Source organism: Magallana gigas, chromosome 6 (assembly GCF_963853765.1).
Source record: "Magallana gigas chromosome 6, xbMagGiga1.1, whole genome shotgun sequence".
NCBI lineage: Eukaryota > Metazoa > Mollusca > Bivalvia > Ostreida > Ostreidae > Magallana > Magallana gigas.
In genome coordinates, this window is record NC_088858.1 from 16,246,122 (window position 1) to 16,263,376 (window position 17,255).

A 17,255-nucleotide genomic window follows, 5' to 3' on the forward strand; every position below is an offset into this window, starting at 1 on the left:
GGCTCTTTCAATCGGCAAAGTATCGTGATCCAGATCTTAAGTCTTAACTTCTTTAGCTCTCTCTGACACAGGTATTGAGTTCATGACATCTCGACTGTTGCTTATCCACTTTGAAATGTGAAAACTACCTTTGTCTAAAAGTCTTTGTAAGTCTTTCACTAAGATTACAGCCTCGTTCACAGATTTGACAGACTTAAGACAATCATCTACGTAGAAGTTTTTGAGAACGGTGTTAACAGTCTCTTCACTGAAATATCCTTTCCAATCCTGAGCTGTTTTTCGAAGACAAAAGTTGGCACAACTAGGTGAAGATGTTGCACCAAACAAATGCACAACCATTTGGTATTCAGTTACACTTTTCGAAGGATCTCCATCTTTCCACCATAGGAATCGAAGAAATGAAGCATCCTGGAGAGGTACACGCACTTGGTAGAACATGCTGTCAATATCACCCATTACAGCTATCTCTTCCTCCTGATCAGAGTTCCAATAAGTGTGTTTGTCAAGTTAGGGCCTTGTAACAACTGATCATTTAGTGAAGTTCCCTTGAACTTGGCTGCACAATCGAATACAACGCGCCGTTTATTCTTCTTGGGATGAAATACACCATGATGCGGCAAATACCACACACGTCCATCATTTTGTTGTAGGTTCTCAGTAGGAACTTGTTGTGCGTAACCTTCACTGATAATTTTGTCCATAAATGCTTTATAACTGTCACAAAATTCAATGTTGTTTTCAAATTTCATGTGAAGTAAGTTTGCTATTTTCTCTGTACAAAATGTTGCTGTACTCCCAGAATCCAAGAAAGCATATGTATAAATGTATTTGTCACTGTTTCTTGATTTCAGTCGCACTGGTATAATTGAAAGCGCTTGCCTCACAAGCTCCCCAGCCCCCATATGCGCTGCCGAAGACAGATGCTGAAGGTACAGATAATCTGTTGTTGTTCTGGTCCGAACGTTCAAAGCTCTGTCGAGGATCCAAGTGGAGTATAGATGGATGACATCTCTTACAATGAATACAAAATTACTTGCGTTGACAAACTCCCTTCTGGTGTCCAGATTTTAAACAAGAAAAGCACAGTCCTTTCATTTTTAAAACTGCATATCTGTCTTTCAGAGGAAGTTTCAAAATGTTCTTGCACTCTTCCAAGGAATGTGACGAACCTTCACAATAGATGCATGGTTTCACAAAAGCACAAAATTTTGGTTTGTATTGAACAGCAGCTGTGTGATTTTCTGTAGATGAATGGGACTCCATAGTTTTTGTAGCAAAGTTCCGGCTCGGTCTTGAAAATGTGTTCACTTTTTCATTCTGTCGTTTTGGTGCACTTGAACTAGAATTCATGACTTCTTTTCCATAGATAGGGTCATTCGCCTCTTTAGCTTCTTTGCGGACGAAGTTTACCAAGCTTCTTTTCTGTCCTTAAGCTCATACACCACATTTCGCCACTTTTCTTGTAAGTAGAATGGTAGCTTCCTAATTAGAAGTTTCATGGTTTCTGAGTATTCAAGAACTCGAGCACTGTTTACGTTATTCACAGCAAATTGACACTCGGTTAAGAATATTGCATAAGAGTCTAATGCCTTCGAATTGTCTGGTTTAATTGCTGGCCAATCCAACGCCTTCTTGACGTAAGTATGAGCCACAACATCCGGATCGCCATATCGATCCTTAAGTTCATCTAAAGCTTGTAGGTATCCTCTTTCTGCATCCAAATGTGAATATCCAGTTACTATTCTGTTAGCTTCACCACTGGTAAATTGAAGAAGAAAGTTCAAGCGCTATTCATATGAACTGGTGTTAGCGCACACTTTGGTGTTGAACTGTCGGATAAATCTTTGGTAGTCCATTGGATTTCCTTAAAATTTTGAATGTCAGCTTTAGGTTTGTTGAGCTCTCTTGCAACTGTAAACAGATCATCTGTGTTGTGGTGATTTTCTGTAGTTGTAAATGTTGGCTCTGACTGATGAGAAAAAACTTGAGTCTGTGGTTGACGACTTGTTGCATAATTTGAAACAGGCACATATGGTGTATTGTGGCGTGTTATTGTTGGCACATATGGTGTACCAGGTGTCATTGTACATGTAGATCTGTTAATTTGGTTAACTGTTTCACATGTTGGTAATGGTCTTGGAACGGACGAAAACACCGGTGCATATGGACTTAACTTTGACTGCTTTATAGATGTAGACACATGCATGATGGGATCATGTATTGATGTTGTCACTGTTGATAAAGGCAGATGAATGTCACCCACCGCCTCTGACAGACGTCCCACTTCCAGATCAGTTTTTTCCAGTTGTTCAATTATTTAAGTTCTCTCATCACATATTTTTAAAGCTGTCTTTATATCCAGTTCTTCTTCCTTCAATTTCAGCTGTAATTTTGCCTCTTCTATCAGTTTTTTCTCCTGAAATGATGCCGCACTGGCCTCTAATTCCGCTTTTCTCTGACTTTCCTCCAACTTCGCTTGCGAATAACTGCTCTTGCGACTTCCACTAGAACTCACGGAATTGTTATCAATCACAACACTTTTTGAATGTTTCGTAAACCAGTCCTCTACCGAACTTTTCAAATCCATAAGGTATTCATCCCTCTTCTGGAATCTTTCTTCATCAGGGACCTGATCGCTGGGAGAAAGCCAAGCCCGTTCTTCATCCTGAGACACTAGAAATTCTTCGTATTTATCGAGCCATTCGCTATACGCTCTTCTAATCGTTTCTTTATCCTCTGATGATAATAATAATTTCTGTAAGTTGTCACTAAGTGTCAACAGTATTTTAAAACACCTTTCTTGGTTTTTACTTTTACTTTCCAGGGTTAATTCAGCACCTTTTTGAGTCATTTTCCTACTTCGTTCACTCCTACGGCACTGTTCTATCTTCTCACCCTCCATCCTCCTCCATCATCTACTTAATTGTAAATATTTGTACTGGCCGGTGAAATGAGGAAACTTTGGTTACTTTTGTAAATGCGTCTTTATTTTATTTTGGAGGGTGACAAAACATGTAAGATGTATGACGAATCAATAGACGTATGACGAATGACGAATGACGATTTACAATTAAGTAGTTTCCTCCAGTGAAAAGTACATTCAGTACAAAATTATCTTGGACATGAGCCCGCCTCACATAAGTTCACGGGCTCTACACACAAAAATATTGAGCTCAAAAACTGATGACATCACATCATAGGTATGACTAACTGCAGTACCAGCATAGATATGACTAATTACAGTATTGGCGGTAACAATATATATAGAGGATATCTATATTGTGTGATTTTATATTTGCTTTATCCAACGAGTTGAAATGGTGTATATATTCGCGAGGCTTGCCGAGCGAATATAACCATTTCAACGACCTGGATAAAGCAAATATAAAATCACACAATTATAGATGTTCTATTTATCTCATACAATTTGATTTATATTATAAAGCTTTTGAGACAGTCCCTTGTGTGACCTGGATTTTTTTTTCAAAGATTTAAAACGATGATGCAACGTTGTGTTATGCGGCTATTGTGACCTTGCGCAATACAATTTAGTACGTCATTCCTGAGATAAATCTAACTGTTTTAATGTAAAGATTCACTGAAATAAACCTTTAAATAATTTTTTAGCTCTAAATAATTTTTCTTTGAGCTTATTCACTTGATTAAATGGAAATTCCGATTAGAAGACTTGAATAATCAAGTTTGTTGGCATACACAAAGTTGCGAATGCTCGTTAGTTTGAATTGACTCGAACGAGGAACAGTTGTTGATGTTTAATAAAACAAACACTAGAATAGCCTTATGATTCGAAATTGAAAATAGTGAATAAGGATGCTTACTGGTGGTGGAATAAAAGTCTTATGAAACATTATTTCGGTATGTTCTTGTGTATAAACACAACCAGAGCGCTCTGTTTTCATCGCGTCGTCAGGATGAACTCCTTGATAGTTAACGTAATTTGCAGTTTTATAAACTTCACAAAGCAAATTGAAAGTTGGAGAAGTGGGCTAAACTTATCAAAAATCTTGACAAACAAGAAAAAAGGGTCTTGTGGTTACTGTTATGAATAACTTTGCCAAAAAGGTGTGTGTGTGGGGGGGGGGGGACACCCCCCCCACTCACAATAGCCCCCCGGTTCCGACGCCTGTGCTACGCAGTTATGTGTTTTCCTTCATATTTGTAATTTAAATCTTTGACAAAATCAATTTTATATTAATTTTTGTAGTAGATATTGTAATGTTGAAAGTACTAGCAAATCTTCGTAAATAGGTCACTGAAGCGTTGAAGCGAGGGGCTGTGTCAAAAAATAGTTCGGACCGGAAGTATTTGATAAAGCATCACTCGTGTGATATAGCAAAGGTTTATCACACGAGTAATATACACCACACAATATAGATATCCTCTATATATCGCATAGCCCCCTACTCCGTCACTACCCTAACTCCGTCACTTTCGGGAAACTCCTCGCCGTTTGAAATCAAGTACGATTATGACGTAATTTTTTACATGTCAAAAATATTTAATCAAATGTCAACAATTTGCAGCGGTTAAATTTAAGAATGTTTCAAAAAATAACTGAATTAAATCTTGTTTATTTTATGCACCATTAATTGTGTGAAATCAGCTAAAACTTTTTCACGGGTGCACTACAATATCGATATTTCTGACATGCGGGCCCATTCGATCATTTACGGTGGCCATTTTTAAAGATGTCAATATGAAACATATCACATGTAATACATTTTGATTAAGGTAATTAACACATTTTTTTCAGTCCGCAATAGCCTTTATGCACTACTCTTGATGATAACGTCAAATCGCTCATGCCGTAACTTTTGCCTTATACAGGGTATAGATATATCCGGTATATCGCTATTTAGAATATGATACATTTCTAAAAATGTAATAAATAAATAATATAATAAGTAATATATTAATTAATGATATAAAATATTTGAAATAAGTAAGCTAAAGGACATAAATCAAACGGCATTCATACATTCTGAAAGGCCATTGTGATTGTTGTTACATGGACCCATTTTTTATTCTGGCGATCATTTCCATTCGATGAAATTAAATACAATTAAATTGTATGCAACATTTTTACTTATTATAACTTGGACTAGATACAAATGAAGTTTTAACTAAATTGTTAATGTGTCTTCATTCCCTGCCATATCATAGAGCATGTGGGTGACGGAGTTAGGTTCATAAGATATAATAAGCACGCGTGATAAACGTCGTATTCAGAGGGCTTATTTGAATAAAAATATTTTATTGTTAATAATTTTATAAATTATATTGCTTCAGATTATATTTAGTGATTGCAAATAAAAAAAAACGACAAAAATAATTGACAGAGAAACGCGGGAGGTTTTTTGCTTATGGTGACGGAGTTTGGGTTCTCGGGGATATATATATATATATTTGTTATATTCAGTAGTACATTCTCACTATATAACTCTATATAGACGAATAGTCAATGATTGTAATATCAGCTCGTCCGAAAAATATTGACCGGTCTATATTTTTTTTGATATTGACCGGCTAGGAATAATATCTAGAGAACATTCCCTCTATTTCAAATAATCGCCTCTGATTTTTCGATTCGTAAACGATGACGTAAATAACTCTTCGCGACTCCAAAACAAGGTGACGTCATAATAGACAGTCAGTCAAGGCAAGTAAACAACGGACGCGCAATGCGACGGTTTGCTATCATAACCGATGTAAAGATTTGCGAATCACTGTGAAGTAAAATCAGGTATAGAACATCTGTATGTTAATTCTTACGGTCGGCGGAATATCACCAGTGACCGTTTGATGCTGATGATATTTTTGAAATGAACTTTGCACAAAATTGAACTTCAATTCTTTGTTGATCTGAGAAAATTACGGCGATCTGTTTTCAATTACTTTCTTCAATTTTGGTTTGTTTCTTCATATAACAAAACAAATGTTGACTGTGTTTTCGTGCAACATTGATTATATTAGCCCCCTTGGGACGAAAATATTGCCCTCCGCTTCGCGTCGGGCAATATTTCGTCCCTCGGGAGCTAATATAATCAATGTTGCCCCCAACCCCAGTCAATATTTATATATATATATATATATATATATATATATATATATATATATATATATATATATATATATATATATATATAAGCACCGAGATATTCACCTTTTTGGAGAGAGGGAGAGAGAGAGAGAGAAATTCACTTTTGTTGGAACTCCACCTTCCGCCCCGACCGAGGCTTGAACTCACGACCTCTGGAACCCATTCTCCTAGGAGTGAGCGGCAATTGCGCTCCCCACTGGGCCATCTAGGCAAGACAAAAATCTTGCTTTCGATGACGAAGGGAAATTGACATATATATATATATATATATATATATATATATATATATATATATATATATATATATATATTTAACAAGCACAAACATTGCAATAACTCTCAAATGGACATATACCTGCCGTGAATGATACAGATATATATATAAGGCACAGAGAAATTCACTTTTGTTGGAACTCCACCTTCCGCCCCGACCGAGGCTTGAACTCACGACCTCTGGAACCCATTCTTCTAGCAGTGAGCGGCGCTAACCACTGGGCCATCTAGGCAAGACAAAAATATTGCTTTCGATGAGGAAGGGAAACTAGCGCGCTGGTCGCTCACTACACGGTCGTTTGAGATACAGGTGGAATGCAGTTAAACGACAATTTGAGAGGATCGGGACGATACACATTGCATAGATATATACAAATGATAAGCACAAACATTGCAATAACTCTCAAATTGACATATACCTGCCCATAGTGAATGATAAAGATATATATATAAAGCAAAGAGAAATTAATTTTTTTGGAGCTCCACCTTCCGCCCTGACCGAGGCGTGAGTCGTGAGTTCAAGCCTCGGTCAGGGTGGAAGGTGGAGCTGCAAATCATGAGAGATCCTATATATATATATAAATCTTAATTTTCTGAAATTTATAGTTTCATTACTAGCTCATTTAAAACAAAATGATTAAATATATCAATAAAAATGCATTTCAACACGCACTGTTTATGACAGTAGTTGTTTGGAAGGGAGGTAAATCTGTGTTTATGTGGTGTTTGAGATGACCAGGCTTGGCAGGTTTTGCCGGATTTAGTTTTATCTAACGTCCCTGTGTAATCACTACCATCTGCTGTCTTTGCGCAGTCTACAAAGATATGGATGCAAAGCTAGTGTCACATGAATAGTTTCGTTTGAGTTTGAATAATGAAAAGTTTGAAAATTGGGGGGGGGGGTCCAGATCTTCCATCCAGAATTCAAATTTCTTTAAATTTCAACGGTACATTTTAAAATTCCACCCCTCCTCCCCCCACCACCCGCATGCTCAAATTCGTGTCCCACCCCTTGAAAAAACTTTCTTGATCTGCTCATGTATATCTTCTTAAATTGTTAATATAATGAAGCCCCCCCCCCCCCCACACCTACCGAATGATCTATTAAAATTAAAATATAATTTGGGACCTAAAAAGTTAATATCTTAATATCTGCATATATCTTATATATATATATATATATATATATATATATATATATATATATATATATATATATATATATATATATATATATATATATATATATATATATATATCTGCATATCTTAATTTTCTGCGATTTATAGTTTTATTACGAGCTCATTTAAAACAAACTGATTAAATATATCAAGAAATGCATTTCAACACGCACTGCACTGAGAAATTTCACAGAACTCCCATCGACTGTTGGGATCGGTGGTGTAGCACCAAGCGCCGGGTTCACCGTCTGGATTACGACAGTAGTTGTTTGGAAGGGAGGAAAATCTGTGTTCATGTGGTGTTTGAGATGACCAGGCTTGGCAGGTTTTGCCGGATTTAGTTTTATTTATCGTCCCTGTGTAATCACTACCATCTGCTTTCTTTACGCAGTCTACAAAGATATGGATGCAAAGCTAGTGTCACATGAATAGTTTCGTTTGAGTTTGAATAATGAAAAAATACGATTGGGATATCTTGACCTGGTTTATCTGGTGTCGAAAACGTCATCGTTTTTGTAGTAGCCAAATGATCTTCTAGAAAATGATTGGTAGTGTCATTTTGAAGCGTTATCAGGTTTCAGGATTTTTTTTATGCAAAAACTTCATAGCAAAACTCTTTTACAACTTTTGGAGTAGCTATGTCATTTCTTGGGATATGATAGGGGTTGTGGTATAGAAATGCAATAAGGTTTTGTTAAGTTTAAATTTCATCTAGGGAGTCAATTAATTGGGTATATCCCTCTAATTTTTTTAAAAATCGGTAGGACAACAAAGTAAGACCTTTAAGCAAAATAGTTTCTATACTTGCAGGATGTTAATACATTAATTAGGACATTTACAATAAAAATGCTTGACACATGTCAGAAAAGAGGAATGGCAATTTTAAAAACAAGTGTCAAAATTGAATTCTCATTTGAAGAAAAGAATTGAAATTTTTTGATGTACACCCTTTCCAAAACTGTGAAATTCTCTACTTTTACGTTCATTTTCAGAGTTTTTCAATACAGACGCATTTTGCTGGAAAACGAATCTGACTTCACACTACGAAATTTTAACAGGAAAGAGACAAATTAAAAGGTCCCTTGTTGCTGAACGAAAATAAGGACAGAAGCTATGAACCCTAACGTTAACATTACCGCCTATGGAAAATCCATGAGTGGAGTATACCCAATTACAGGAAACTGACTTTTTTTTGCAAAAAACCAAAACAAAACAGGATCTCACAACCCCTCTTCTGATTAAATGAATAGACTCATCATATTTTGAGATATAATAGGAGCATGCCTGTATATGTGCAATCAGGTTATATACATTTCATTCACCAGGGAGTCAAATAATAGCAGAAAATTGACGTTTATCACTAAAACAAAACCTTGATCCTAGAACTCCTCTTATGATTTAATAAATAGACATATCCTATCTTGGGATACGTATGATAGGGACTGTCATATGGATTTACAATACGGTTTGGAAATATCAATTATAACCCTTGTAGTCAAACAGTGGCGGAAAATTAACATTTATTCTTTGTGCGAATCTAGAGAGAGAGAGAGAGAGAGAGAGAGAGAGAGGGGGGGTCAAAATCTTCCCTCCAAAATTCAAATTTCTTTAAATTTTGATGGTACATTTTAAAATTCCACCCCTCCCCCATCCCCCCTCCTCCCCGCATACTCAAATTACTGTCCCACCCCTTAAAAAAATTTTCCTTGATCTGCCCATGAATACCTTCTTAAATTGTTTATATAATGAAGCCCCCCCCCCCCCCACGTCCCGAATGATCTATTAAAATCAAAATATAATTTGGGACCTAAAAAATTTATAAACTGGTAAAAAATGTTTTTCTCAAAACAAAAATTACATTACACCTTGCTTAATTGACAAATTCATATTCATCTATTGAGATATGATCAGAAGTCTTATTTTTAATCAATAACTAATATTCAAGTTTAAATTACTAATATTAAATGACTACAATTAAAGTTTTATCCTCCACATCCCCATTCCACCCCTAATCAAATCTGGTTCTGAAGATTTTTAATTTTTATGATAAACAAAATGTTATATGTTTTCGGGGCAATTGTAAAGTTTGCTTAACAAAGCATGGTCATTATTAGGCTAGGAGTTCTGGAAAGTCAGGGTGTCTCAAAGGGGGCAAAACCTATACACCATTTGATACTCAATTACACAAATAGCAAGGATAAATATGGCTTAGTGATGGGGATCTCAAAAGTCATCAAAATATTTCATCAATTCCTGTTTCAGAAAGGGGGAATAAAGACAGCTCCTGGAGTTCATGTACTTTACACCATTTGATTCATCATAATGACATTAGATACAAGGGTATATATGTTTAAGTGATTGGGATCCTAACAGTTTTCAAGATATTTGTATTTTCCTGTTTCTTGGGGTCAAAACTTTAATCCCATAGGGTCATGCCTACATTATTTTTGATGCATCATAATACATTAAGGTAAAAAGATATCTTCCTTCATATCATAACTCCTATAAACATGATTAGTCTCTACATTTACTAAAATGTAATACACAAATTTAATACAAAATGTTACATAGTGAATTTTGGGTCAACTCAACAGTGCAAGTCTGACAAATGAAAATAACTTTTCCAATTCGAATGACAGAAACTGTACAAATGCAATAGGTCAGGTAACGATGATAAGCTTATTTAAATATTAAAAGATGATGATACTGTATGATGGCAAAGGGAGATCAACTTGTTTAGAAAGTGAAAGTAATACTTGTGTATACTGGTGTCTCATAATAGTGTGCTACTATCTGTATTAACTATCACGCTTACCTTTATTGGTCAACATCACAATGATAATCCAATTAGAGCACAATATGAATCCCTTTAGCTGGTATTCACAAAAGAAACATTTATGCATGTTAATCCTATTTTTTCATATGAAAACACATACTGGTATGTCCATCTAACCGAAGAAGAATTAAAAAAACCCTGGCCCCCTCCCCGTCATTTCAAGATTCCATGAATATTAAAACTTAGAAAAAAGTCTGCTCCATAAAAAAAAAATATGTAAAAAGAAGAATCGAAGAAATGAAATATAGCTAACATTAATTTTTTCCATCGGGCGGATCAAAACTTGCAATGATACTGCGTACAGGTATAGTTATAATTGATAAAAGTGATTTATGATTTTTAAATATAAATGCAAATCATTTTGAACATGTGTGCAATTCCTCCTTTTACAATTATTTGTTTGCTAAATAAATTCAAATAGTCAAATTAATGCTTATAGGAGTGTAACCGTAATGGTTTATAGATGGTCAGTGAAATATACACGTACAGAAATGTGATGTCTATTGCAACAGACTCCGATGATAACGATGAAAAATTGCACGAGGCATTCCTAGTGGATTCCGAATGAAGAAATGATGTCAACATACCTCATTATAAATCTTTGTAAGAAATCGTGATCAGTTCTCGTTTCTGTGGATATTTTCGAGTAAAATATGATAATCTGTAATTGAAATTATCTTGGAAAATTTCCCCTTCATCTTTTTTTATTTACACTTCTATCACAGGTTTGTATATTTTGATTAAGAATCGTCCAAATGTGCTGCTAAAATATTTTGGGACCGAAAATAGCAATATAGACTAGATACTAATCTCCTTCAAACTTCAATATGTGATACACTGAATAACACTAACAAGACGGAACAATTTTAATACAATTAAGGTCTTACGATTGCCACATGACGTCATTGTGAGCATTCCGGAATATTTTACCGTTATCGGTTATAATATTAGTGTAATGTGATGCATGGTTTTGCCAATATTTCTTGATTTATACTTGTGTTTAACACATTTTAAGCTATGTAAAGTTTGAGTTGTAATCGCTGAATTCAATGAAAAACTGATGAAACATAGGAAAAACTTGACAGAGTACAATTCAAAATACTTACCTGGCAAGAAAACGTCAGAATATATAATGAAATACAAATGTATCAATTTTCAGTGAGTATGAACCATTATTTCAAAAGTTATATACGTTTTATGTTGCCAAATGTACTTATTCGATGTTGAAAAATTGTATCAAAATGCACTGTAAATGTGATAGCTTTCATACTGGCAAGTTTAAATGGCCTTAAAATGTGAAGATACATCAGATAAAGGTTTGTGATAAATTTCTTTAAAAAATTGTTTTAATTATATAGAAATCGGTTTATAAAAAAGTGATGTTTGATTGGAAAGCAGTCGCCGCTATAATTGCCCTGACAGTGTACCTATGTTAGCTCCTACAGCATGAACAAAATATTTGCAACATACCAATATTTAGGTTCAATTTGAATGTTTGCATATTATCTTCAAATTTAAACAAAAATTACACGGATTAAACCATAATAATATCAAGGATGGAGAAACCTTAAAATCATTAAATATCATAATACATATTAACAACACTCACTGCATTTCTCAATAATTTGTCTGAACTTGAACTTGTATAGCTTTGTCAACATTCGTACTACTGTAGTTTACCTTCTTTACAGAAGAGCGCAACAGGGAAGACAATTCTAACAGTAGTGATGAAATGCAAATGTAATGAAAAAGAATTCTTTGAGAAACATTGATAACAATTATTATTTTTTAATTAAAAGCAAAATAAGGGTTTTTTAATGTTTAACTACAAATACTGACTTCAGTGGATTAAAATTGCTTGTAAAAAAAAAACAAATTTAAAAACCAACAAATTTTCATTTTATTTGAAAATTGGATGTTTTTGTTAATTTATTACTTTTTAGTCCTTGAGAGTCCAAAGATGGATTTTATATATTTGTTACAAAATTTAAGACAGTTTCTAAATAATATAAATTTCAAAAAATATTGCGCCACTTTCTGAGAAATTCTTCCTCAAAAATTGACAAAAAGTTATAACTATCATTTCTTGGCATACTTACAACATTTACACCCTTGGGAGTTTATGGTGTATATAGAAATATGAAAAAATAATATGCAACTATAAATGGTTTGAACTTCTTGTTTAAGAATATAGTCTTATTTTTTTCAAAAATTGTTTATACATTTTGTAAATTAATTACTAAATTTGTCAATTTTTCTCTTAAATTTTCTGGATTTTAGAGGCTAATTAACCAGAACGCAATACTGACTGTTACTATAAATAGAAACAACCATTGCAGAAAGAAACAGCATAAATCTGACTCTAAATGGGTATCCTTCAAATCTTTCATAAAATTCTGTTCATTCTTGAGACTTGCTACCACAGCTTTTTTCCATATTTGCATGGTTTTCTCGTAGACATGCTCTTAATATACATAGAGGGGTGCTCGTGTGTATTTTTGGATGGGATCTAATCCTTTATGAAATTGAAAATAATAATCTTTAAAAACTACTGGAAATTGCGTAAGGTCTTCGTTTTTTCCTAAATGGGTATAAAACAGTGTTATTAGGGGGCAAACACTTGGTGCGGGTATTACTGTCTAATGTGCGGGTATTGCTGTCTTATGACAGCATCTTGTTTAGATTGGAAAGCTATTTGAAGAAACAAAAAACTATATATTTTTGCCCCCATAATTTGCAATTTTTTAAAGTGTTTCAGGTACATTAAAATGTTGTTATTTTTCAGAAGAGTTGATATTAAATATATTGTTGGCCTATTTATTAGATTTCTTGCACTCACTGGCAGTATATGACGTCAGAAGTGACGCTATTTTTATAATTTCATTAAAATCAGTGAAAATTTGACATTTTTCTTATCTTTTTTTCGAATGGGAAATATAGAGCGACGCTTTGAACAAGAACACACTTTTTGTCACACTTATTAGTACTGGATAGATATATCTTTGGTGGAAATATTTTGGTTGTTCAAGCAATCGCTCAATATTTTCTTTAAGAAAAACTGCTTCAAAACAAGCCATCATATATTTAAATTATGGGCATTTAAATCAAAAGGAAAGTTATGAAAAAACTATATGTGTACAAAGAAAACACAGAATGACAGTAAAATGGCGATGTTCATTTAAGGGGGCTATTTTAGGCTCAAACAATATCATTACAAAATCTGATGAATGATCTTTTTGTGAACTTATGTGCAAACTTTTGAATAATAAAGACCAACATTTCATCCAAATGTCATTTACAAAAACCTGTATCTAAAGCTGTAATTTTTTGATAATCATTTCTTATTCTAAACACAAATCACTACATCGTTTTTTCTAGAAGTACTCACTTAGTGTGACTATGTTTAAAGATGAAAAAAATTGTAGGACATTTTCGGAAATAAAAAGTAAATGTTATTGTAAACCTTGTGAAGTTTCTATAGCGACGTAAACATATTGCACAGTGCCTCGCCTCGCAAAAATTGTCGTTACTAATTTTTCTTAATCTCATATAGAAATATAGCACGGTCTTGACTTTTTGGGGCATTGGCTCACAAAGTGTTATGAAAACAAATAGAGTTGTAAAATAAATTTTCTGTAAACTTGTTTAAGTTTTGTGTTCTGTCTACGTAATGTTGAAACAACCTTCGTACATATCTATACCCATGTACTATCATCATGGGAAAATACAATGCAGTAAGATATACCTGACAGGTGACGTTTGATTCCATTGACATAAACACTCCAGACGACAATTGAGATTGCGACTAATGTCCACATAGTGAATCAAATTGTTGACAAAAAAGAAACAAACCAGACAACTATCTGCATTATATAATCTGATATTGCTGTCCTTAACAAAATGATTAAAATGAAACCAAATATCTTGAAAACATGATACCAAGTTATCGATCGTTTACATTTCGTCAAGCTCTTTATTTACTTTGAATGTTGTATTATAACCTAGAGCAGCCTTTTTTATAGAGATTTACATTCATGAAATTCAACGAAACTCAACGAAACTAAAGAATTTGTAGACATGATTACTATGGTATGGGTTGTAATATATTGCTGTTGGCAGATGGGCACTGATTCCACACTTGACACCTTCCATTCCTTTTGGCCTTTATTAAGGTCTTCCGTTTCCAACGGAAGACCTTGTACTGATTCTGTTGGAAATTCTTCATTATTAGGGTCTTCCGTTTCCAACGGAAGACCCTCTTGTTATTCTTCGGTTTCTTTTTAGGGTCGTCCGTTTCCAACGGAAGACCCTCTTGTTATTCTATTGTTTCTTTTTATTAGGGTCTTCCGTTTTCAACGGAAGACCCTCTTGTTATTCTTCGGTTTCTTTTTAGGGTCTTCCGTTTCCAACGGAAGACCCTCTTGTTATTCTTCGGTTTCTTTCTATTATTATTATTATTCTTTTTATTTTTTTTCTGACTCCTTTTCGGCTTTATAACTCAAAAAGTTTACAACCGATTTTAATGAAATTTTGAGAAGTTGTGTGCAACTATAATACCTAAAAGTTTGTGAAGTTTCTTTGTAAACGTCACTTCCGTTCTTGCGTTACGTCATTTTTAAATTTTTCAAAGAGTCATTTTGTTCACGGCGTTTCTGAAAAACGCTTTAAGCTAGAGTCTTGAAATTTTCAATGGTTATGATTTAATCGATTTACCTCTGTAATAAGGCTCGAAATGAAAATCTGTCACTTCCAGTCGAAACCGGAAGGGAATCAAATTTTTCGAAAAAATGAATTTTCTGATCCAATCAAAAACGAAATTGTGTTTTATAGAGCTTTTTTAGCTGAATCTAACACTGAAAGCCGATTTAAAATCGGACGATGCATTACAGAGATATCGGGGTTTAAAAATTGATTTTTCCGGAAATTTTGATTCCGCGTCCTTGGTTTAAAAAATAGCGTAATGTTCAAAGTAAAATTAACTAGTACCAAAATTAATTGTTAAGTCGTACTTGAACACATTCGGATTTTTTTTTTGTTAAGTCGTTCTTGAAATCGGAAAGGTTTTTGTTAAGTCGTACCTAAAATCATTCGTATTTTGTTAAGTCGTACCAGGAATAATTCGATTTTTTCATCTTTTTATTTTAGTTACTCTTGTTATTGGTTCAAGAGCTCTGCTTCTTACAGGAACTTCCAGCTTTACTTCCGCCATTAACGGAAGACCCACTCGTTGCTTTGCAACGAGCTTTGCTCTAGTTATTATTATTATACTTTTTCTTTTTTTTCTGACTCCTTCTCGGCTTTATAACTCAAAAAGTTTCCAACCGATTTTGATGAAATTTTCAGAGACAATGTGAAAATATTTTCCCTCAAAGATGTTAAAGTATTTATGACAATGTCACTACCGTTTTTACGTTACGTCATTTTTAAAATTTTCAAAAAGTCATTTTGTCCGCGGCGTTTCTCAAAAACGCTTTAAGATAGAGGCTTGAAATTTTAAATGGTTATGATTTGGTCGATTTACCTCTGTAATAAGGCTCGAAATGAAAATCTGTCACTTCCGGTCGAAACCGGAAGTGAAACAAATTTTTCGAAATAATGAATTTTCTGATCAAATCAAAAACGAATATGTGTTTTGTAGAGCTTATTAAGCTGATTCTAACACTGAAAGCCGTTTTAAAATCGGACGATGCATTACAGAGATATCGGGGTTTAAAAATTGATTTTTCCGGAAATTTTGATTCCGCGTCCTTGGTTTAAAAAATAGCATAATGTTTATCGTAAAGTTAACTCGTACCAAAAATAATTGTTAAGTTGTACTTAAAACATTCGGATTTTTTTGGTTAAGTCGTTCTTGAAATCGGAAAAGTTTTTGTTAAGTCGTACTTAAAATCATTCGTATTTTGTTAAGTCGTACCAGGAATAATTCGATTTTTTTTCAATTTTTTATTTTAGTTACTCTTGTTGTTAGTTAAAGAGCTCTGCTTCTTACAGAAACTTCAAGCTTTACTTCCGACATAAACGTAAGACCCACTCGTTGCTTTGCAACGAGCTTTGCTCTAGTTATTATTATTATACTTTTTCTTTTCTTCTGACTCCTTTTTGCCTCATAACTCAAAAGGTTTTTAACTGATTTTGATGAAATTTTCAGAGATTTTTGCAAGTTAGCGTCCCACAAAAATGTGATAGTTTTAAAGAGAACGTCACTACCGTTTCGACGTGACGTCATTTTTAAAAATTTCAAAAAGTCATTTTGTCCCGGACTTTTCTCAAGAACGCTTTAAGATAGAGGCTTGGAATTTTCAATGGTTATGATTTGGTCGATTTACCTCTGTAATAAGACTCGAAATGAAAATCTGTCACTTCCGGTCGAAACCGGAAATGAAACAAATTTTTCGAAAAAATGAATTTTCTGATCAAATCAAAAATGAATATGTGCTTTATAGAGCTTATCAAACTGAATCTAACACTGAAAGCCGTTTTAAAATCGAACGATTCATTAAAGAGATATCGGGGTTTAAAAATTGATTTTTCCGGAAATTTTGTTTCCGTGTCCTTGGTTTAAAAAATAGCGTAATGTTCAAAGTAAAATTAACTCGTACCGAAAATAATTGTTAAGTCGTACTTGAACAATTCGGATTTCTTTTGTTAAGTCGTTCTTGAAATCGGAAAGGTGTTTGTTAAGTCGTACTTAAAATCATTCGGATTTTGTTAAGTCGTACCAGGAATTATTCGATTTTTTTCATCTTTTTAGTTTAGTTAAGGTCTTCCGTTTTCCAACGGAAGACCTTATTGTTTTCGTTCGGTTTCTTTTTCCCTATTATTATTATTTTTTTTTCTTACAAAA

General features: G+C 33.9%; 1 protein-coding gene across 3 annotated transcripts in view; it reads right to left on the reverse strand.

The window, feature by feature from the left end:
• The window catches only part of LOC136276615 (plasminogen-like), a 323,562-nt gene that overhangs the window by 280,829 nt on the left and 25,478 nt on the right, over positions 1–17,255 (reverse strand). Inside the window, exons 1-3 of one of the 3 annotated variants that reach the window (XR_010715143.1) lie at positions 14,157–14,266; positions 7,749–7,967; positions 7,050–7,209 (exon numbers count right to left, since the gene is read on the reverse strand). Coding sequence is in view for 1 of the 3 variants with exons in the window: in XM_066089056.1 (XP_065945128.1) it covers positions 7,749–7,967; positions 14,157–14,229 (292 nt within the window). In the remaining 2 variants the exon portion in view is untranslated. Of the gene's footprint in view, positions 1–7,047; positions 7,210–7,748; positions 7,968–14,156; positions 14,267–17,255 lie in introns of those variants that run through there. The other 2 variants (XM_066089056.1, XR_010715144.1) reach the window with 2 other exon arrangements.